Raw genomic sequence first — 23,742 nt, 5'->3', positions numbered from 1 at the left:
GACACTCACTGGGATACTGTTCCACGGACACGGTCTCTCACTGGGATACTGTTCCACGGACGCTGACACTAATAATGAAATACCATGGATGAATAAAGAGATAAGATCAGAATTGAAACTAAAGAAAAAGGCATATACTCAGCACCTGGACAATAAAGAAGAGGATGACAAAAGGGAATACGAAGAGGTTAGGAAATAAGTTTGAAAAAAACCTATTCGGAAGGCAAAGAGGAATTACAAAATTAAATTATCAAAAAATACTTTTTAAAAAGTAAAGTATTCTACAGACACATAAATAACAAAAGGAAAATCATGATAGGGGTAGGGCCACTAAGGGATGCACAAGGTAAACTCACAGGTAACGGCAGAAATCTGGAATCATTACTTTGCCTCAATATTGACACTAACAAGATGGATAAGACATTAGAAGCAGAAATCAAAAAAGTTGTAAAGACATTTATGATCGAAAAGGGGAGATAATTGATAAACTGGTCAAACATAGAAAAGAATAGAAGGATATGCTGATAGGGTTAGATGAAGTACCTGAACTATCTCCTCCTTGAAGGCCTCCCTTTGCTCTTTAACTGTTTTACCTGATAATCTTTGTTCCCATTCCATAAGGGCCAGATCCCTTTTCAACTCACTGAAATTAACCCTCTTCCGGTTAAGTATCTTCAACTTTCATTGTCTTTGTACTTTTCCATAATTACTCTAAACCTAATCATATTGTGATCACCGTTTCCAAAACACTCTCCCATTGAAACTTGCCCCACTTCATTCCCCAGAACGAGATCCAGCACTGCTTCCTTCCTCGTTAGGCTGGAAACATGCTGATCAAGAACCTCAGACATTTACAAAAGCTTAAACTATCCCAGCAGCTCAATCTAATACAGTACCTCCAACTAACCCAGTAACTTAAGCTAAAACTGCACTTGCAGCAAATAGATTACCTCAAACTAAAGCTGCTGCCCTAAGTAATCCAGCACCTCAACATAATCTAATACCTCAAGCAAAAACAGCACCTCAAAAAAGGCAGGACCTCAGACCAGCCCTGAACCTCGAAATAACCTAATACTTCAAAATAATACAGCCTCCAAACTAATCCAACACTTCAAGCTAACCTAGCACCTCAAGTTAGTCCAGCACCTTAACCTAACCTAGCTCTTCAAGTAGTACAGTACCTCTAACTGGCCCAGCACTTCAGACTGATACAGCACCTCAAGCTAATACCATGTATCTCTAATACTGACCACAGCACCCTGAAACTGACTCTGGTACTGCAAACTGGGTTCAGGGACCATAACTGAGGCAGTGTTCAATGACTGACTATCCCATCTCCCCAAATGAGTCAGCATCCTAAAGCTGTCCACATTACGCCCCAAACCGATCACATCATCCGCTATAAAACACAATACCCAGAAACTGACCCAGTCCCCACACACTTACCTCACCATCCACACATTGATCAAACACCCAAAGCTAACAATGGCACCACACATTGGGCTTCTGCATCCTGTAAAATGATAACTGCACTGTCACAGCAAACCACAGCATCTGTAAACGGACCTTAAACAGTGCACATTACCCCAATACTGAGCAGAGAAACCCCACACCACAACACCCACAAACTGACACAGAACAACAAACATAGACAACGATCTCTGATGATTCAACACGCCCAGACTGATGCCAACACTGAGGGATTGTAGAAATCCCTGACGCTCAGCCTTCGGTCTCAGCCTCGTCATGTGGGTTCATTCTGGGTTCGAGATATGTTTCGTGCATTGAATATTTTTAGGCTGATGAATCAGTGTAAGACTTTGATTCAATCTTGGATTCTGGGCTTGTTTTCAGTTTCAACACAAATTTGGGTTCTTGGCTTTTCCTTATGTTTATAATTCATTTTACATGAGTTGGTCACTTTAGAATTGGGATTGGTTCAGGGTCCCAGTTCAGTTTTATATTCTGGGTTAGTTTGGTCAATTTGAGATTCTGTGTTGTTTTGAGTTTCTGGCTCAGTATCTGGTTGTAACATACTGCACTCAAACTGACCACAAGAGCTCCAATTTACTCAGGACCCTCAAGACTAACATTCTCCACACATCCAAAAACACCCAGCACTGCAAAATATTCCACAGGACCCCGGCAAAGACTGATCCTCACAGACTGATCTCAATGATCCCTAACATTACATCATATCTTAAAAACAGCAGAAGAGCCTGAAACAAACTACAGAACTAACAAGTGAACCAGTGGAGTCAGCTAGGGTTCTGGGCCAGGTCGGGTTTCCAGGTCTGCTTGGTGTTTCAGGTCTGTTTCGGGTTTGCCGTATTTTAATATTCTGAGTCCGTTTAGGATAATGGATCAGTTTCGGGTTTAGATCAGCCTGTGATTCTGAGTTGGTTGCAGTTTTGCTTTGGTTCAGGGTTCCAGGTCGGTTTAGGATTCTGGAACAGTTTAACGTTCTTCCACTCTGAGAGGGAAATCCAGAGGACCGGAGCTCTTGGATTGACTCGAGTTCCTTTGGAGCTGTAACAATTTAGGCCACGGAAAGTGTCAGGATGAGGGTCTGGGTCAGTTTATGTTTCTGTACAGGTTTAGGGTTTTATGTCGATTTAGGGCTCTGGGTCACTGGGTTTTGGGATGTTTAGGGTATCCAGTCATTTCAATTTACATATTAATTTGGGACTTAATGTGAGTTTGGAATTGTGGGTTACTTTGTAGTTATGTTGAATGTAAGATTCTGGGTCATTTTAAGGTTCTGACTCAGTATTCCATTGATGGTCAGTTTAGGGTACCTGTCACTTTTGGGATTCTGGATCAGTTTGGGGTTCCAGGTCAGTTTAAGTTTCTGGGTCACCAGGGGTTCGTGAGCTGATTTAGGGTTTTGTGCAGCTTAGTGTTTTTGGTCTCTAAAGTACTTTGGATCAGAGGGTCTCAAGAAGGGCAAAGGACTCTTGTTCATAGAGAGTTCTGTGTATGTTCAGGATTCCAGGGCACTTTTAAGTTCCAGATCAAGTTGAGGTTGTTCAGAAGTTTGGGCGTTCATGTTCAGTTCAGTTTAGTTTGGGTTCAGGTAGGGTTGTGTCTCTGGGTCATTTTACAGTTCCTGGTTTATTTGAGGTTTGTATGTGAGTTTAGGGTCTTCCAGTGTTGGGCACCGTGTTGTTTAGGTTTGAGGATCAGATTGAGAGTTGTTGCTTGTTTTGTTCAGAGTCATTGTTGGGTTCTGGTTAAGTTTAGGTTTGTGACTCGCTCTGGTTCTGCTTCAGTTTGGGGAAATGGTTCAGCGTCTGATTAAGAGTTAGTTTGGGGATTTAGGTCAAGTTATGTTTCAGTGTCAGTTTTGGATTGTATCATTGTGTGTTTGCCTTGTCGTGCAAGTGTCTGCAGGAGATTGGGGTTCTGGGTCACTTTGTAATTCTGGTCAGTTTAGGTTTCAGGTCCAGTTTGGAAATCTTCAATATCATTTCCACCTCAATATTTATCTAGTTAATCTTCACAGCTTTAATTGAGGATTTATTCCACATTTTTTTTAAGTACAAAATATCAACTTTATTCTCAGTAATAATACATACAGAGACACTGGAAAAACCTGTTTTTCATTTTGAATATCTCCCCACAGGGAGGTGCACCGTTCCCAGAGACACTGCAATACTGGGTCGATGCGTGGAGTGGACGGAGCAAGCCCCTATTCCATCTCCCTGTTACAAAAATCAAATTAATATACGGTCCCCAGATAGGGGACGTATCAGATATTAAACTGATAAGAACAGATTTTTTTCTCAAAAAATATACTTTATTCATAAAATTTGTAACAATACATGCAATACAGTTGTCATATCACATTTCAAACATACACAATACAGAATATACTTTTTGCAAGATACATAAAGTACAGTTCCATTATGATTCCAACAATACAGTTACACATTGTTCATAATTACAGTTCATGACACTCTCGGGTGCCTTATTGCATTACAATCAATAAGCTTATTGATTACAGATTCATTACAGGTACATTACATTTCATTACATAAATTTGTATTTTACATTCTGCCCGAGGTGGGTTTTCCCTGATTGCAGCCCGTCGGTTCACAATTGCGGGAGAGCTCCAAACGATAGCCTTTCCCCACAGAGCCTTTGCGGCGGCCGCACCCAGCTTCAGTGCATCCCTGAGCACGTGGACCTGGACCTTGGAATGTGCCAGTCTGCAACACTCGGTCGAGGACAGCTCCTTGCGCTGGAAGACCAGCAAATTTCGGGCAGACCAAAAGGCGTATTTCACCGAGTTGATGGTCTTTCAGCAGCAGTTGATATCTGTCTCGGAGTGCTGCCCTGGTAACAGCCCATAAAGCACAGAATCATGTGTTACTGAACTGCTCCCTTGTGGGAGAAACGAGAACCAGTTTAAAAATAAGGGGTCTCCCATTTAAGACGGAGATGAGGAGAAATTTTTCTCTCAGAGGGTCGTGAGTCTGTGGAACTCCCTTCTCCAGAGAGCAGCGGAGGCAGGGTCATTGAATATTTTTATGGCTAAGTTATATCGATTCCTGATTAACAAGGGAGTCAAAGGTTATAGTAGGTACACGGGAAAGTAGGGTTGTGGTCACAATCAGATCAGCCATGATCTTATCAAATGGCAGAGCAGGCTCGAGGGGCTGAATGGCCGACTCCTGCTCTTAATTTGTATGTATGAACCTGGACAGATACCACTGCATCTCTCTCCAGATCTTCTTTGCAAAGGGACATTCCAGGAGGAGATGGGTGACGGTCTCGTCCCCATCGCAACTTCCTTGGGGACAGCGCACGGTGGCACTGAGAGGTCGGGAGTGCATGAAGGATCTGGCGGGAAGGGCCCTTCTCACCACCAGCTAAGCTACATCTTGGTGCTTGTTTGAAAGCTCTGGCGATGAGGTGTTCTGTCAAATGACTTTAGCAGAAAGCCTCATCGCTGCACAATGGGGGAATCCTTCCAATCGAACACGAAGGATTGTTAATGTTGTATCCACATCACGTACTTCTGTGCCCCAATAGTTTGTTGTGACACGCAATCCATTTCTCTTGTTGTATTTTATACTATTACCGTGCGCGTTTCTGTTCTTATGGAGGTGTCTGTGGGTTCCTGTGGGCTTGATGTTGGTAATTTCAGCCTCCAATGCCTGTGTTTGAATACAGCCAACACTGACAGGAGGTAAATCTGTTTCACTTGCTGCTTGTAAGGATCCCACATTAAATCAGTCTGGGCAGCATCAATCCATTACTTACTGGGAATGGGCCCACTGCAAAAATTGTATTTAATTAATGATCTCACTCAGATAAGATCAGAGCAGGTGGAGTCAGGACAAAGAGCAGAATTAATAGCAAGCTGGGTACAAAACAGAAAACAGAGAGTAAGTGTTAAAGGTAGTTACTCAGACTGGCAAAAGGTCTGAGTGGTGAATCACAGGGATTGGTGCTGGGACCACTGTTCTTCACCATTTATATAAACGATTTGGACTTGGGAATTGGAAGTATAATTTCAAAATTTGCAGACAACACCAAACTGGGGGGTATAGTTAATACTGAGGAGGAGTGCGACACAATACAGGAAGATATAAATAAATTTGCACAATGGGCGTGTAACTGGCAAATGAATCTCAATATAGATAAGTGTGAGGTTTTAAATTATGATGGGAAGAATAAGTGGGCCACTGCTTCAATAATGGGGTAAAGGAGCAGAGGCGTCTCGGGGTACAGATACACAAATCACTAAAAGTAATGACACAGGTTAATAAGGCCATTAAAAAAGCAAACCAACACTGGGGTTCATTTCCAGAGGAATAGAATTGAAAAGCAGAGAAGTTATGTTAAACTTATACAGAACCTTGATAAGACCACACTTGGAGTACTGTGAACAGTTCTGGCCTCCATATTATAAAAAGAATATAGAGGCACTCTATAGAGTAGGTGAAAAAAAGATTTACGAGGATGATACCAAAACCGAGAGGTTATACTTAACAGGAAAGATTGAACAGGCTGGGGCTCTTTTCTCCAGAAAAGAGAAGACTGAGAGGTGACCTGATGGAGATCTTTAAGATTATGAGAGGGTTTGATAGAGGAGTCATGGAGAAGATATTTCCACTTGCGGGGGAGACCAGAACTAGGGGCCATAAATATAAGATAGTCACTAATAAATCCAATAGGGAATTCAGGAGAAACCTATTTACCCAGAGAGTGATTAGAATGTGGAACTCGCTGCCACAAGGAGTAGTTGAGGCGAATAGCAGAGATGCATTAAAGGAGAAGCTAGATCAGCAGATGAGGGAGAGAAGAATAGAAGAATATGCTGATAGGGTTAGATGAAGCAGGGAGGGAGGGAGGGGGCTTGTGTGGAGCATAAACACCGGCATGGACCTGTTGTGGGGAATGGCCTATTTCTGTGCCGGACATTCTATGTCAGATAGGCTGCAGCATGGCTGGTGTTAAAAGTGAATCAGTGTCAAACTGGTGAAAATATCGGTGCTATTGGGGTGTTGGGGCCGCATCACCTTCCTTAGAATTAATAATAATAGTAACAAAACTTCACTCATTTAATCTTCTAATATGCAGAGCATATCTTTGCTTAGTTCGTGAATAATGAACCTCGGCCCTGCGAGTACAATTGCAACTGACTGTCCATAAAGTTTAATGGAAACTGAGCAACTTGTGTTGATGTATCACCAGCCTGAAAATATAGGGCTCGATTTTAAAAGTAAAGAACAGGTGGGTTGGGGGTGGGGGTGCATTGAAAATTGCCACCATTTCAGACCCGCCTCCAACCCGCCCATTTCCCGTTTTCACGGGGGCGGGCGACCAACCCGCTCCCAGGGGGCGGGTCGGGCCTCATAACCTTTCAAGGAGGCTTCACGCATCCATTTTTTACTAATTCCCGATTTCCACCCTGGGTGGCCAGGATTCCTGGGCCTTCTGTTTTACTCCTCGTGAAAGGAGGTGAGAAGGCCCGAGAGTAACAGGCAGGTGCCTAGAAAGGCACAGCTTGTGGGCCCTGAGGAGCAGGAGTGCTTCCCCCAGGCCCAACAAACCTCCCTGCACCGACACCCCTCCCCCGATCCCGGACCCTTGACCCCGATCCTCCCCCTCCGACCCCCGACATTCCCCTCAATGATCGCTGACCCCGGCAACGACCCCCGATCCCATCCCACATGACTTGCGACCCCCGTGCCCACCTATGCCCATCCATGCCCCGTGCTCACCCGTGCCCCCCATCCATGCAAACAAAGACTTACCTGAAGACGTCCTCTCCCTGGCTGGTTTCCCGTCCCATTGAGACCAGCCTGTCAATCAACCGGTCAGTCAGACGGGAAACAAAAAAAATAAAAGATGTCCTTCCGTCAAAATCTTCAGGATGTCACGGAAACCCGTACCAATGGGTTTCCTGACCTCAAATTGACCCCCGCCCCTTTCCCGGCTCCGTTTTAAAATCACCCTCATAATCTCTGAACATCAACCATGGAGTGGAGTGAACAAATAGGTGGCAGCTGCAGTTAAAGGCAGAGAAATGGAATATATCGAGAGAGATGGGTAGGGAGAGGGAGGGATGTGGAGAGACAGAGCAATGGAATATACAGAGAGAGGGAGGGTGGATAAAGAAAGGGAGCAACTTAAACAGAGAGGGGTGGACGGCAGACAGAGAGATCCAGGAACGGGGCAAAATGAGGGGATTGTGTAGAAAACGGGTCAGCAAAATTGCAGAGAACAGAGCCAGGCACAGAGAGAAAGTGGATAGGGACAGAGTGGGAGGGAAGAGAGAGGGTAAAGAGCGATTGATGGGGATGATAGAGAGGGACGAAAAGGAAGTGAGAGAGTGAGGGGTAGGGAAACAGTGAGGTGGACTCAGAGGTGAGAACTCGGTTGGGAGAGAATGGGAGATGGGGAGCAAGGTAGGGAGGGGTGCGGATCGAGTGATAGGGACAGGGAGGAAGAGAGATACACTAGTGTGCAAGGAGTTGGAGGCAAATAAGCAGGGCAGCAGGAATAGTGAGATAGGCAATGGGAGATAGAGAGGGATGAAGACAGATACAGACCGTGTCAGAGAGAGAGATAGAGACTCGAACGGGAAGGTGGGAGACAGAGAGACAGGCCCACGGACAGCTGTGTTCATGCTGCAGGTCAGCCATTCTTTAAGATGATCTCAGCTATTTAGATTCACAGATTATTCATTTAATGGAGATTTCTTACAATAAAGAGAGAGCAGATCCCCAGTGACACCAGGACCAGAGTTTTATTAACACAGCACATGGAGATTTCTTACACAGTCCAACCCCTTACTGGCAAAGTCACACATTGTACAAAAGGGATCCAACAAACTCCTGAAATTTGTCACTGAGTTACAAAGAGGGTTATTCATATATCAGTGATAACGCCCTTTGTACAACTTGCTGTCTGCAGGAACTGAGCTCACTTGAGCCATGTTTATTTTTTAAAAAAATCTATGTCCCTGACCCCGTCTCCCCGTGCGTCCCTGACCCCGTCTCCCCGTGCGTCCCTGACCCCGTCTCCCCGTGCGTCCCTGACCCTGACCCCGTCTCCCCGTGCGTCCCTGACCCCGTCTCCCCGTGCGTCCCTGACCCTGACCCCGTGCGTCCCTGACCCCATCTCCCCGTGCGTCCCTGACCCTGTATTTGGCGTTTTCCCCTTTCACTCTTTCTGACTGAAACTTGTCTGATGAGTGGTAACACTGTCATACAAGGTACTTTCTGAATCCTCACTGCCTGTCTGTACAATTCACCTTCTCCCCCTAACCTCTGTGGTGTTGCCGTGGATTTCTTCCAAACACACATTGGCCTCACCCCTTCCTGCTTTGTCAACGTCTCTTCCTTTGAGCATTATCTCTGGACTCCTCCCCTTCGATCACCTCCCTGCCGATCCCCATACCCCGCCCTCCCATTGCTCCACTGATCAGATCTCATTGACTTCCATTGGTTTCCTGACCCTCAACACGTTCCCTATAAGTCCCTCCAAGGTTTGCCTGTCCGACCTCTGCAAACGCCTCCATCTCCATGTCCCACACTCTTTGATCCTCCAACACTGGCCTTCTGTGCATTCACTCATTCCTCGGTTCCCCTTCTGCGGCAGTGCCTCCAGCTAACCCGGCTTTACTCTCTGTTAATCCCTTCTGAGTGACTGAAACTTCATCTACTCCTGTGAAATTCCTCCATCAACTATTCTAACTGAGTCATTGGCCTGATTTTTAAAAAAAAGACTTCACGCCTGTTTTGAAACATCAACAGACCTTCTGCGCCTGAATGATTCCGTGTTTCATGTCTACAAGGAGTGTGAGAGGTTGCAGCCCCTGTTCCACTATTTAAAGGGGCTGCTCCACAACTTCTGGCTGCGTTTCAGTCCCACGCTCCTCGTCTTTGGCCACCGGGTGAGGAGGAGGGCGGGTCAGTCGGAGGATCTCCTCGTGGGCCTGTCCAAGGTGGCCATCCACAGGTCCAGGTTAGACGGGGCCCGTGGGGGCGGTCGCTCCAACTGTCGGCCTCTCTTCTGCGGAATTCTCCGTGCCTGGGTGGCCCTGGAGATGGAGCACGCGGTGTCTGCCGGTTCGCTTGGGGCTTTCCGCGACCGGGGGGCACCGCAGGGGCTGGAGTGCATCCTGGACCGAAATAATAAAATTTAAATTTGACACTTATTTTGGGTTTTTTGGTTTTTCTGCACATGAACACACCCTAAACCCCGCTTCTTATAAAAGGGGGGCCTAAAAACACAAAAAAAATCAAAAAAAATCAAGCGTCATTCTGACTGCACTTCCAGTAAACACTTCAGAACCGAGCTGAGTGGAGGTCTGAGCAGAGCAAAACGACAGCCCTTGCCTGCCTCCTGAATCCGGGAGAAGGCAGAAAAAAAACCCATCAGTGATTCCCAGACTATTGAGGACCAACGGCTGTTAAAAATATCACAGACACGGAGTTACAGGAATGTTTTAAGGGGGCCCAGAAATAGTTAAAAGAGAGAATTAACCCCACAGATGCTGTAGGCGGGGCTCGATTATTAGTCCGGTCCGGTGGAAACTAATATCCAGTCGCTAATTCACAGCCCTTCCTCCGGACAATTACATTTCGGGTCAGATTCCCTGAGGACGTGTTTAAAAAATGATCTGAATACAGGAACATGTTTTGATAATGTTACTGTCTGTTGCTTTTGCTCATTTTTTGTCGGCTGCTGTAAAATTAAATTTTGATCTAACTTTTGAGAAGAAATGTGTTTAAAGGAGATAGCGTTGGCCCTGATGCTGAGTCCCTTTGGTAAATTGAGGTGATAATTTTGATCTGGAATTGAGTTGTGATGTTGGGAAGTCAGTTCCAGCTTCACTTCAGCCGTTTTCTTCATTTGACCAATTTACCAATTAGAGTAAACGGATATTTAATCACATTGAGCAGCTCCTCTCTGAACTTACTCTGGGTCACTGTGTAAATGGCCGTGTTCGTACAGGAACTCAGAAGCTGAAGCAGAATTCCCGCTTGTTCGAAGGTTGCAAAAGGGTTAAACAAAGATCGGCGGTTAAAGACACCTGAAATTCGATAATATAAAAAATATACGACCGTTGTCATCCAGAGCAGGATAAAACTGCCGGATATGGCAAAAAGTAAAACGATGGACCTTCTGCGGTTCTTCATCTCAGGGTCCTTGTCATTCTCACCATTGCTGAGGTCCCGGAGGCTCCTTCGGGCCCGACTGGCCACTAAAATGCGTCTGACGGTGAGAGCATTAAACAATAAAATCAAACAGAATGGAAGCAACGGGGTTAACAGCTGTTCAATCCAAGAAAATGCGATCCATGCGGGTAGAACATAAAACTGTGATGATACAAGGCAACCCCATGGTATATTGTTAACAGTAGGGTAATGATCATACACGAAGGGCCGGGGAATATTCTTTAAACCGAACAGCGCGCTCAAAGTCACGATAATCACAAGTGAAGTTTTCTCGGTGCAATATTTTGTTTTCAGCTTCTGACAACTAATGGCTACAAAACGATCAAAGGTAAAAGCGACCGTTAACCAAACAGAACTGTCTGTGGCAGTAGGAGCCAGGAAGAGAATGAATCTGCAAACACGAGTGTAGAGCAGGAAAGTGTCCCACCAATAAAGATGAGCAATCCGATATAAGATCACATTACAGGCAATCACCAGGAGATCCGCCGTCGCCATGGCCACCAGGTAGCGAGTGATACATTTGGAGAGACCGCACTTTCCACGGGACAGGATCACAATCGCCAGCAAGTTCACTGAGAGAAAGAGAGAGACAGAAACAGTGAAATCACCAACCGGGCTGATCAATGAGCTCTCAGTTTAACCGATGTACATGGGCTATGATTGTGTTTATTTATTGGTTTTTCCCCTTGGCTTCTGCCTCCTGTTCCGAAGGGGCAGCTCATTCTGGGAGGTTCCTTTCGGGTGACGGTGGCCCCGGGATCCCTCACCCAACAGCTGAGTCCTCACTTGTGATCCTTGAGATTAAGTTTATTTTGTCGATTCCGACACTGGGAGGTCCGCGGGGCAGAACGTCACCAACTATGAAAGTGAAAGACGACAAGACGAGTTAAATCAGGAAATACAGACAAGGTGACTCTGGATTTGGCTTAAATCGTAATACGGGGGAAAAACCTAATGATTTGACCCACACAATACCAGAGACTTTGATTTTAGAAAATACATTGAAAACACGAGCCTGGTATTGAGTTGCTGCCCGTCATCTTTCAGTAATTAATTAGATCAGGTTTCCAGTGGAGTATTGTGAATGGATCATGACACAATATGTCAAGGAATTTAATTCTGTAACGTGCTCCAGTTATAACCAGGTCCAGTCTTTATATCTCAGCACAAGGCGTGAGAAAAACAAAGGACAGTCGGATCCTCGGAATAAGAGATCGATCCCAGGAGCCGCGCGGTATAAGAACAAATCACCGCCAACTCTCACTCATGGTCTCCAGCTAATCCCCCTCCCGAACCAGTGTCAAGACTGGTTTCCCCACTCTCCACAATAACACACATGGACTGAAGTATACAGTCATCGTCATTCAACTCGTCCAAACAATACTTTAAACATCAAACACATCAAAAGTCCTGTGAAGCCATTTTGCTGAAATATAATTATGATCTGAGAGGAACATTTGACGGGAACACAAGATTGTACCTTCGAGTGAGGAGGACAGTTTCTGTCACATGTTTTATTTATCTGATGCCTGAAGACACTGACTCATGCCGGGATACACAGCCGCAATCTGCTCTCCGGAACCCCAGGCGATCGGTCCTCGGGAAACACGACAATCTCACCCGGTCCTTCCTCACCCGATCTCCACAACAGGCGCGCTTTCCACCAGGAGGCAGTGGATTACACTCAGGACCGTGCGCCCTGCCTGTTTTACCCCTGCCTGGCCAGGGAGCACCAAGGACACATTTAGACCCCAGACTCGACAGTTCAGCACAGAGCGAGGGTGAGTTCCTCGGTGCATTGACCAATGGGACAAGGATGGAAGTTTTAACTGTATCACAAAACGGTGAAGAATAACATTCCACATTTACCAGGCTCAGAGCACAAACAGCAACATAGTTAAACATTCTGTTACTTACACCGGACGTGCTGATAATGACTTACCAGGTACTCCAATTGCTGCCAGAACAGGATAATAAATGAATTCTATCTCCGTAAATAGCGGCAGACCCATTTCTCTGCGAAGACGATTTCTTTCGGTGCTGTAAAGAGGTATGTGAACTGCGATAGTCAGGTAACGAAGTTAAAACAGCGAGATACTTATAGTGTAAATAAACCCCGAATGGGACAATTAGATCGCATCCCGACTGACATCACAGACTCCTGAACAAATAAGTTTTGGTCCCATCTGACCTTTGACTATCACACTCATTAAGGTGACGGAACATTACACATCGACCAGCTGAGTAACCTTTTGGAGCAATGAGTTCAACAATGACAGAGTCACAATTTCTAAGTTTAATAAATTACATGAAGATTGAAACCACAAGCACACAGTGTAAGAAATATCGAAACCCAGTTCACCAATGTGTCATTTTAACTTGAATCTTCTGTACTCCCATTCCCAGACCGGTCCTGCTATTCCCTGTCGCCCTGCTATGTAATTTAGCACAGTCCGTGTCACCTTGTTTCACTCGTTCCCCCTCTTTCTGTCTCTCCCAATGCCCAGGTCTCTCTCCCTCACAAACACTCCTTTTACTGGACTCCCAAATTTCTCTGTCTGTTAATCTACCTCTTTTATTCCCTCTTTCTCTGGAACTCCATTTTCTTCCTGATTTCCTCTCTTTCTGGCTAACGGTAGTTAACTCAAAATGATTTTTGAGACTGAGATTGATAGATTTTTATTTGATGAAGATATCAAGGGATATGGATCAAAGGCGGGTAATTGGAGTTGAGGTACAGATCAGCCATGATCTGACTGAATGGCGGCACAGGATCGAGGGGCTGAATGACCCACTTCTGTTCTTATAAGATAATTTTTCACTTCTTTATTATTGGCCGCAGCTCACACTCTGGGCTCAAACGAGTTGTTACTCACTCTTTTCTGCCAGCTGGTGGAATTTACGTTAAAGTCTGGCTGATCTCTGCACCTCAGTGAAAGACAGAGCCAAGCATAGTTCTGGGAGCCTTTGCGACTTGTCTGACCGCTGCAGGCAGACCACAGCTCTTAAAGGGACAGTGCATCAAAAATCCAGAACCACAAGCTGAAGGGAAGCAAGCAACAATGTCCCGACAGGTCACTCAGCAGCTGGGCAGCAGCTCATGGCCTGGTGTTTGACGACAGTCCTTTTATCATTTACTCTAAAACCCGAGTCACTCACAACATTCTAGAAACACTCAGCGAGTCGGGCCCCATCTGTGGAGAGAACAGACCAATTAACTGAGATCTCAATGAGACGAGGAACAAGACACGGCCCCCTGTGAGAAACAAAGAACTTGCATTGATATAGCACCTTTCACATCCTCCTTTAAGACATTCCTTAAAACCTGCCTGTTTGACCAAGCTTTTGGTCACCTGTCCTAATATCTCCTTACGTGGCTCGGTGTCAAATTTTGTTTGAAAATCGCTCCTTTGAAGCGCCTTGGGACGTTTCACTACCTTAAAGGCTCGATATAAATGCAAGTTTTAGTTGATGTTATTCACGGTGAGATTGTGCGTTTCATTTCTTCCTCATTATTGTGGTTCTGACATCGAGGTGAAGAGTGACAGAGAGCAGATTTTAAAACCGTTGGAATATCAGTGAAATTAAATTGTGGCAAGTGAGAAACTCCGAGTCAGTTTTGCTCTGTATTTCCTGCATCCAATATTGCAGATAAATGAAAGTGAAGCTTTTGAAGGCAGAAAGTTTAATCGCCCCGTCGGAGGAATTGAACCCCTGTCTTTCCACGTGACAGGCGAAGATACTCATCACTATTCTCACGGATAAGGCCATCCCTGATCACTTCCTTGTATCCCTCTGTACCCACATCCCCCTTCCCCCTCCAAAACCCACTTCCTTCTGTGTTCGCCCATCAAAAAAACCCTCCCCCCAAGTCACTTACAATCACAATTTCAAAGTCCCAACTGTCCAGCCTTTGGCCCTCCATTCACCACGACATTTCTGCAGCTACCGATCTGCTCAATCACACTCTCACCTCCACTTTTGATGCAGTTGTCCCCATTAAAACCATTACTCTCTCTCACACTGTTCGGCCACCCTGGTACAGGTCTCGTCTCCTCTCCCTTAAGCCCAAGGGAAAGGGTACGGTCACATAGTGATGATGTTACTGGACGAGTAATCCAGTAGGCCCGGACTAATAATCGGGAGTCATGAGTTCAAATCTCCACCACAGGAGCTGGGGAATTTAAACTCAGTTCATTAAATAAAATCGGGACTGAAAAGCTACTATCAGAAATGGTAACTGTGAATGTACTGGATTGTCATAAAAATCCCTCTGGTTCACTGATGCCCGCCTGAGGGAAGGAAACATGCCATCCTCAGACCAATAGCAATGTGATTGATTCTTAACGGTTCTCTGAAATGGCCTAACAAGCCACTCAGTTGCACAATCCTGTTACATGAAAGTCGTAATAAGAATAAAACAGTACGGGCCACCCGGCACTGGACAAGGCTCAGGCAATCCCAGCACAGTCGACCCTACAAAGTTCACCTCACGAACATCTGGGGACTTGTGCCAAAATTGGGAGAGCTGTCCCAGACTGATCAAGCAACAGCCTGACATCGCCACACTCACAGAATCATATCTTTCAGCCAAAGCCCGAGACTTCTCCATCATTGTTCCTGGGTAGGTCCTGTCCCACCTGCAGGGCAGACCCACCAGAGGTGGCGGCACAGTGGTATACAGTCAGGAGGGAGTGGCCGTGAGAGTCCTCAACATTGACTCCGGACCTCATGAAATCTCATGGTATCAGGTCAAAAAAGGGAAGGAAACCTCCTGCTGATTCCCACTTACCGCCCTCCCTCAGCTGATGAATCGTTACTCCTCCCTGTTGATCACCACTTGGAGGAAGCAGTGAGGGTAGCAAGTGCACCGGATGTACTCTGGGTGGGGAACTTCACTGTCCATCGTCAAGAGTGGTTTGGTAACACCACTGCTGGCCGAGTCCTGAAGGACATAACTGCCATACTGGGCTTGTGGCAGGTGGTGAGAGAACAAACACGAGGGAAAAACCTATTTGACTTCTTCCACACCAATCTACCTGTTGCTGATGCATCTGTCCATGACATCATTGGTAGGAGTGATCACCGCATAGTCCTTGTGAAGTCAAAGTCCCGTCTTCACACTGTCCAGCATATTGTGTGGTGGCCGTGCTCAATGGGATAGATTCAGAACAGATCTATGCAGCTCCAAACTGGGCATCCATATGGTGCTGTGGGCCATCAGCAGCAGTTGAATTGTATTCCTCCACAATCTGTAACCTCATGGCCCGAAATATCCCTCACTCTACCATTACCAACAAGCCAATGGATCAACCCTGGTTCAATGAGGGGTGTAGAAGAGCGTGTCAGGAGCAGCACCAGGCGTACCTAAAATGAGGTGCCAACCTGATGAAGATACAACACAGGACTACATACAAGCCAAATAGCAGAAGTGGCATGCTATAGAGCAGAGCTAAGCAATCCCACAAACAACGGATCAAATCAAAGCTCTGCAGTCCTGCCACATCCAGTCCTGATTGGTGATGGACAACCATCCTCAATGATGGCAGAGCCCAGCATGTAAGTACAAAAGACAAGGATGAAGTGTTTGCAACCATCTTCAGCCGGAAGTGCCAAGTGGATGCTCCTTCTCGGCCTCCGCCTGAGATCCCCACCATCACAGAAGCCAGTCTTCAGCCAATTCGATTCACTCCACTTGATATCAAGGAAAGGCTGAGTGCATTGGATACAGCAAAGGCAAAGGGCCCCGACAAAATCCTGGCTGTAGTGCTGAAGACTTGAGTTCCAGAACTAGCCGCGCCTCTAGCCAAGCTGTTCCAGTACAGCTACAACAGTGAGATCTACCCAACAAAGTGGAAAATTGCCCAGGTATGTCCTGTTCACAAAAAGCAGGACAAATCCAATTCATCCAATAACCGCCACATCAGTCTACTCTCAATCATCAGCAAAGTGATGGAAGGTGTCGTCGACAGTGTTATCAAGCGGCATTTACTCACCAATAACCTTCTCACCGATGCTCACTTTTGGTTCCTCCAGGACCACTCGGTTCCAGACTTCATTATAGACTTGGTCCAAACATGGACAAAAGAGCTGAGTGCCAGAGTTGAGGTGAGAGTGATTGCCCTTGACATCAAGGCAGCATTTGACCGAGTGTGGCATCAAGGAGCCCGAATAAAATTGAAGTAAATGTGAATCAGAGACAAAACTCTCCAGTGGCTGGCGTCATAGCTAGCACAGAGGAAGATGATAGTAGTTGTTGGAGGCCAATCATCTCAGCCCCGGGACATCGCTGCAGGAGTTCCTCAGGGCAGTGTCCGAGGCCCAACCATCTTCAGCTGCTTCATCAATGACCTTCACTCCATCATAAGGTCAGAAGTGGGGATTTTCACTATTGATTGCACAGTGTTCAGTTTCATTCACAACCCCTCAAATAATGAAGTAGTCCGTGCCCGCATGCAGCAAGACCTGGACAACATCCAACTAACATTCGCGCCAGACAAGTGCCAGGCAATGATCATCTCCAAGAAGAGAGAGTCCAACCACCTCCCCTTGACATTTAATGGCATTACGGTTGCCGAATCGCCCACCATCAACATCCTGGGCGTTACCATTCACCAGACACTTAAATGGTCAAGCCACATTAATACTGTGGCTATAGGAGCAGGTCAGAAGTAGGGTATTCTGCGGCGAGTGACTCACCTCCTGACTCCCCAAAGCCTTTCCACCATCTGCAACGCACATGTCAGGAGTGTGATGGAATACTCGCCACTTGCCTGGATGAGTGCAGCTCCAACAACACTCAAGAAGCTCGACACCATCCAGGACAAAACAGCCCGCTTGATTGGCACCTCATCCACTTTAAACATTAACTCTCTTCACCACCGGCGTACCGTGGCTGCAGTGTGTACCATCTACAGGATGCACTGCAGCAACTCGCCAAAGCTTCTTCGAAAGGACCGCCCAAAACCGTGACCTCTACCACCAGAAGGAAGAGGGCAGCAGGTGCATGGGAACAACACCACCTGCACATTCCCCTTCAATTCACACACCATCCTGACTTGGAAGTACATCGCTGTTCCTTCATCGTCGCTGGGTCAAAATCCTGGAACTCCCCATCTACCAGAATTGTGGGTGAACCTTCACCACACAGAATGCAGTGGTTCAAGAAGGAGGATCACCACCACCTTCTCAAGGGCAATTAGGGATGAGCAATACCTGCTGGCCTTGCCAACGATGCCCTCATCCCATGAAAGAATGAAAAAAAATCGTCCAAATTCCCACTGGTCTGTCTCTCCCTATGTTTGAGTCACTCTATGTTTATATGTATGCGTGTGTGTCTGTTTCTTTGTGTAGGTGTGTCTTTCTGTATATTTTTGTGTCTGTCAATGCATGCGTGTGTCTGTGTGTGTCTCACATTTTCGATGTTTTCCTGAATGGATTTGTTTCTCCTTCTTTCTCTCTCTCACTCTCTCCCGCGCTCCCCACATAATTTTACTCTGGACATAATCGAACAAAGAGATGAAAAAGTGGTCGGGAAGTCTTTTTTCAACAGTGGCCCGTGGAAAATTAAACAAACAATAGTTCAAAAAGAGTCACTAAAACATGAAGCATCTGTGGTCAATGTACCTTCCAGCCTGCATCAATTCCTCGTTAGTATAGTGGGGACTATCCTTGTCTGTCCCGTGGTAGACTGGGGTTCCAATCCCCAATTTAGGAGGTTGTTACTGCTTTAAAAGCTTCACTTTCATTAATCTGCAATATTGGATGTTGAAAATACAATGAAAAACTGACTCGGCCTTTCCCACTTCCACAATTTGATTTCACAGTGATTTTAAAATCTGCTCTCTGCCTCACTCTTCGGCTCGATGTGAGAACCACAATGATCGGCAAGAAACAAAACACAGAATCGCGCTGTCACCAGCCCGAAACAGAGAGAGACATACGGAAAGAAAAAGATGGCGATACAGGGAGAGAGACAGGTCTCGGAACAGGCGCAGACATGAAAGATCTCACATACAGTAATGAAAAGGATGCATGTTTCAGTGAATCTATTTTAACTACTTCTTTGATGACAATTTGATTAACTTTCCACATGCCACTGTTGAAAGTAGACTTACTTTCTATCTCTTTGTTGATCAAGGTCCAGAGAAAAATCATGTGGGGAACAGGGAGGAAGTGACAGAGAAAGAAAGAGAGAGACACTCAGAAACGCATATAACAAGTGAGACAGACATAGTCATAGTCACACATACACAAACACACACATTCCTAGCTACATAAACACTCACACACAAACATACACACACCAATAACCTGAAAGTAACACAGGACTACTTGACAAACGGTGGAAGCAGCATGCTGTAGACAAAACCAAGCGATCCCACAAACAACGGATCAGATCAAAGCTCTGCAGTCCTGCCACACCCATTTGTGAATGATGGTGGATAATTGAACAACTAACGGGAAGAGGCTCTATGAACATCCCCATCCTCAATGATGGTAAAGCCCAGCACGTGAGTGCAAAGTGTCAGCAACCGTCTTCAGCCAGAAGTGCCGAGTGGATGATCCATCTCGGCCTCCTCCCGAAATCCCCACCATCACAGAAGCCAGTCGAACATCGAGGTGAAGAGTGACGCTGAGAGCAGATTTTAAAACCGCTGGAATATCAGTGAAATTAAATTGAGGAAGGTGGGAAACTCCGAGTCAGTTTTACACTGTACATTCAATATTGGAGATAAAAGAGAGAAAAGCTTTTGAAGGCTGCAAAAGATTAATCTCCCCGTAGGGGAATTGAACCCCGGTCTCCCGCGTGACAGGCGGGGATACTCACCACTATACTAACGAGGAACTACTGCATTGACCGTCTACTCATCCCAGATGGTGTTAGACATGCTTCATGGATCAGTGCATTTCTTTTCACTATTTATTTGATGACAGTTTGTTTCATTTTCCACGGGCCACTCTTGAAAGAACCTTTTACATTTCCTTCTCTTTGTTAGACAACAACAACTGACTCTGTCTTTCTTTCGTTCTTTCTTTCTCTCTTATCGTGGTGAGTTGCCCCACCTTAGTCCGGGGTTTAATTCCCCGTCGGGGAGGAAGCATTTTTAAGACGCCAACTTTAATTTTATGTCTTCGCCGAGCTTCTTCCTGAAAAAAAACTACATAGAAAAATAAACAGGTGATTGTCACTTTCAGAATATTATTGTACGGAGACTATTTGAGGACTGGATGCAGAGCAATTGTGATTTTTACTAACTGGTGGGTTAGGTGACAGATTAGAAATTCATTCATTTCCCCCGCGCAGGTTCAAATCTGACAGACTTCAGATCCCGTCATTCATCAACCTGTTTCATTTCTGCGTTTCAAAATTCAACAAGTTTCTTGTAGAATTAATAATTCTGAAGTGAAATAAAATTCCACAGCATTGAGTACCTCGAGTTTTATGCTCGTTTTAATTGATCTGTAAGATTTCACGAAATCTACGACAGAAATAAAACAAAAATCAGCCAATTTATCCATATTCTGACTCTCAGTATTTCTGAGACACTCCATGTGTATGTGTATCTGTTTCTGTGTGACTGTGTCTGTCTGTCTGTGTATGTGCCTCATATTTTCTATGTTTTCCTGAGAAGATCTCTGTCTCTTCCTCTGTCTCACTCTCTCCCGCACTCCCCACATCATGATCCAACAGGAGATGGAAAAGTGGTCGGTCATTCTTCTTTCAACAGTGGTCCGTGGAAAGTTAAACAAACTGTCATCAAATGAATAATTCAAACAGATTCACTGAAACCTGAAGCATCTGTGGTGAACGTCCATCCCCTTCCGGCTCCAGTTCCTCGTTCGTATCATGGTGAGTGTCAGTGTCTATCACCCTGGAGACTGGGGTCAATTCCCCGACGGGAAGGTCTGCCTTTCGAAGCTTCACTTTCATTTATCTGCAACATCGGATGAGGAAAATACAGTGAAAAACTGACTCGTACTTTTCCACTTTCCATGATTTAATTTCACTGATATTCCAGCAATTTTAAAATCTGTTCTCTGCCTCACTCTTCACCTCGATGTCAGAACCACAATAATGAGGAAGAAATAAAACGCAGAATCGCTCTGTGAACAGACCCGGGCTAATTCACCAGCCCGAAACAGAGAGAGACAGAAAACTGCTCACTATTCCCGGATCATTCTGGACTGTAAAGATACCCCCAGTATCTCTTCTTCACTACAAATTATTATTCCTACAAGAAACTCCTTGAACCCCCTGCCTCCTCCACCCTCACCACAAAAATTGTGCGGAGCTCATGGACTATTTTATCACTAAGATTGAGACCATCCGTCCACCTGCCGCTCCCTCCCTTCCCCCACGGTTCCCCCCTGTCCTAGCCCTGAACTCACATCTTTCTCTAGTTTCTCTCCCGGTGGCTGTTGGAGGCCAATCATCTCAGCCCCAGGACATCGCTGCAGGAGTTCCTCATGGCAGTGTCCAAGGCCCAACCATCTTCAGCTGCTTCATCAATGACCTTCACTCCATCATAAGGTCAGAAGCGGGGATGTTCGCTATTGATTGCACAGTGTTCAGCTTCATTCACAACGCCTCAGATAACAAAGCAGTCCCTGCCCGCATGCAGCAAGATCTGGACAACATCCAGGCTTGGGCTGATCAGTGGCAAGTAACATTCACGCCAGACAAGTGCCAGGTAATGATCATATCCAAGTAGTGAGAGCCCAACCACCACCCCTTGACATTCAACGGCATTACCATCGCCGAATTCCCCACTATCAACATCCTGATGGTCACCATTGACTGGAAACTTAACTGGTCAAGCCACATAAATACTGTGGCTACAGGAGCAGGTCAGAGGCTGGGTATTCTGTGGCGAGTGACTCACCTCCTGAGTCCCCAAAGCCTTTCCACCATTTACAAGGCACAAGTCAGGAGTGTGATGGAATACTCTCCACTTGCCTGGATGAGTGCAGCTCCAACAACACTCAAGAAGCTCAATACCTTCCAGGACAAAACAGCCCGCTTGATTGGCACCTCATCCACCTTAAACATTCACTCCCTCCACCACCGGCGCACCGTGGCTGCAGTGTGTACCATCCACAGGAAGCACTGCAGCGATTCGTCAAAGCTTCTTCGAAAGTACCTCCCAATCCCACGACCTCTACCACCGAGAAGGAAAAGGGCAGCAGGTGCACGGGAACAACACCACCTGCACAGTCCCTTTCAATTCACACACCATCCTGACTTGGAAGTACATCGCCGTTTCTTCATCGTCGCTGGGTCAAAATCCTGGAATTCCCCATCGAACAGCACTGTGGGTGAACCTTCACCACACAGACTGCAGCGGTTGAAGAAGGAGGCTCACCACCACCTTCTCAAGGGCAATTGGGGATGAGCAATACCTGCTGGCCTAGCCAGCGATGCCCACATCCCATGAAAGAATTTTTAAAATCATCCAAATGACCTATGGTCTGCCAAACATCAATTCCTCGTTAATATAGTGGTGAGTATCCCTATCTATTATGCGGGAGACCGGGGTTCAATTCCCTGACGAAAAGGTCATTGCTGCCTTGGAAGTTTCACTTTCATTTATCTGCAATATTGGATGTTGAAAATACAATGAAAAACTTACTTTCCACCCACCAGCCTCCACATTCAATGTATGATCCTCTGCCATTTCCACCACGTCCAAGCGTGATGCCACCACCAAAAACATCTTCCCCTCCCCTCCACTTTCAGCCTTCCGAAGGGACCGCTCCCTCCACGACACCCTGGTCCTCTCTTCCATCACCCCCAACACTCGCTCTCCTCCCCACGGCACCTTCCCATGCGAGTGCAGGAGATGCAACACCTGCCCTTTCACCTCCTCCCTTCCCACCTTCCAGGGTCCCAAACATTCCTTCCAGGTGAAACAGCAATTTATTTGTAATTGCTTTGCTTAACACCTCCGCCCAGTCCACGAGTGTGACCCTGAGCTTCTGGTCACTTGCCATTTTAATTCTCTGTCCCAATCCCACTCTGACCTCTCTGTCCTCGGCCTCCTACACTGTTCCAATGAAGCTCAACAGAAACTCGAGAAACAGCACCTCATCTTTCGATCAGGCTCTTTACAACCTTCTGAACTCAACATTGATTTCAATAACTTCAGATCATAAACACTGCTCACATTTTTTCGGAGACCAAGTGCTGGTTATGGTTCTAATGTTGCCATTTACAGCTCCTCTAGTCCCATCTTTTGTTTCTTTACTGGTTCCATTACCACCCTCCTTGCCTTGCACCATCATCCCTTTTGTTATTTAATCACTCCTGCCCTCCACCCGATCAGAGACCTTCCCTTTTGTTCTTTCCTCCCCTCCCCTTCCTCCCCCATCCCTTTCCCTGACTCTGTACTTGTTTAAAAACTGTTTAATCTTCAACCTTTTCCAGTTCTGACGAAGGGTCATCGACCTGAAACGTTAACTCTGTTTCTCTTTCCACAGACGCTGCCTGACTTGCTGATTATTTACAGCATTGTCTGTTTTTATTTCAAATTTCCAGCATCCGCAGTATTTTGTTTCTGATATCTCCTTCTGTGGCTCGGTGTCAAATATTGTTTAAAAACGCTCCTGTGAAGCGCATTGGGACGTTTTGCTACATTAAAGCGCTATTTAAATAGTTCGGGCAGAAGTTCAATCACTGATGTGTGGTGCCGTGATCGTATAGTGGTTCGTACTCTGCGTTGTGGCCGCAGCAACCTCGGTTCGAATCCGAGTCACGGCATAGTGTGCGCTGCTTCTTTTGTTCTCTCCCGCGCTTGCGAATATAATGTAACAATATATCAATATTTAATAAATGAAAAAAACATTTTTTTTGGTGGCGAAAACCTATTTATTCCATCAAATCCCAGCACTCTCACATGTACTTGATGTTCCACGGTTCAAACCCATCTCTTCTCCCAGCTTTTTCTTCCTTCCACAGTCAATAGGCCGCCTTTTCTTTCCTCCTTCCATTTCATGGACACTTTCCTGCGGCATTGCCGACTCTAACATTCACTTTCACGAT

General features: G+C 45.9%; 2 protein-coding genes, 1 long non-coding RNA gene and 1 pseudogene across 3 annotated transcripts in view; 1 reads left to right on the top strand and 3 right to left on the bottom strand.

The window, feature by feature from the left end:
* The window catches only part of LOC137302350 (uncharacterized), a 413,555-nt gene that overhangs the window by 53,061 nt on the left and 336,752 nt on the right, over positions 1-23,742 (bottom strand). The window lies entirely within an intron of this gene.
* Positions 1-23,742, top strand: part of LOC137302345 (zona pellucida sperm-binding protein 3-like) — a 1,023,493-nt gene that overhangs the window by 728,559 nt on the left and 271,192 nt on the right. The gene's annotated exons all lie outside the window — the stretch shown is intronic.
* LOC137302586 (U2 spliceosomal RNA) lies at positions 3,625-3,796 on the bottom strand (annotated as a pseudogene).
* LOC137301953 (probable G-protein coupled receptor 139) lies at positions 8,968-22,417 on the bottom strand. The gene is made up of 4 exons (XM_067971672.1): positions 22,345-22,417; positions 12,643-12,759; positions 11,487-11,558; positions 8,968-11,272 (listed from the first exon to the last, which is right to left on the bottom strand). The coding sequence occupies exons 1-4, from the start codon at positions 22,415-22,417 to the stop codon at positions 10,371-10,373; spliced, it is 1,164 nt and encodes a 387-aa protein (XP_067827773.1). The 3' UTR covers positions 8,968-10,370.

This window comes from Heptranchias perlo, chromosome 35 (assembly GCF_035084215.1).
Source record: "Heptranchias perlo isolate sHepPer1 chromosome 35, sHepPer1.hap1, whole genome shotgun sequence".
Lineage (NCBI taxonomy): Eukaryota > Metazoa > Chordata > Chondrichthyes > Hexanchiformes > Hexanchidae > Heptranchias > Heptranchias perlo.
Note: the sequence above shows the minus strand (reverse complement) of the source record. Positions and strands in the feature narration are given on the sequence as shown.

Coding starts and splice junctions, on each gene's coding strand:
- LOC137301953 (XM_067971672.1), bottom strand. CDS start 22,417: ATGTTTTTGGTGGTGGCATCACGCTTGGACGTGGTGGAAATGGCAGAG. Junction 11,559..12,642: donor GGCAGCAATTGGAGTACCTG/GTAAGTCATTAT, acceptor TCACTTTCATAG/TTGGTGACGTTCTGCCCCGC. Junction 11,273..11,486: donor CTTAATCTCAAGGATCACAA/GTGAGGACTCAG, acceptor TCTTTCTCTCAG/TGAACTTGCTGGCGATTGTG.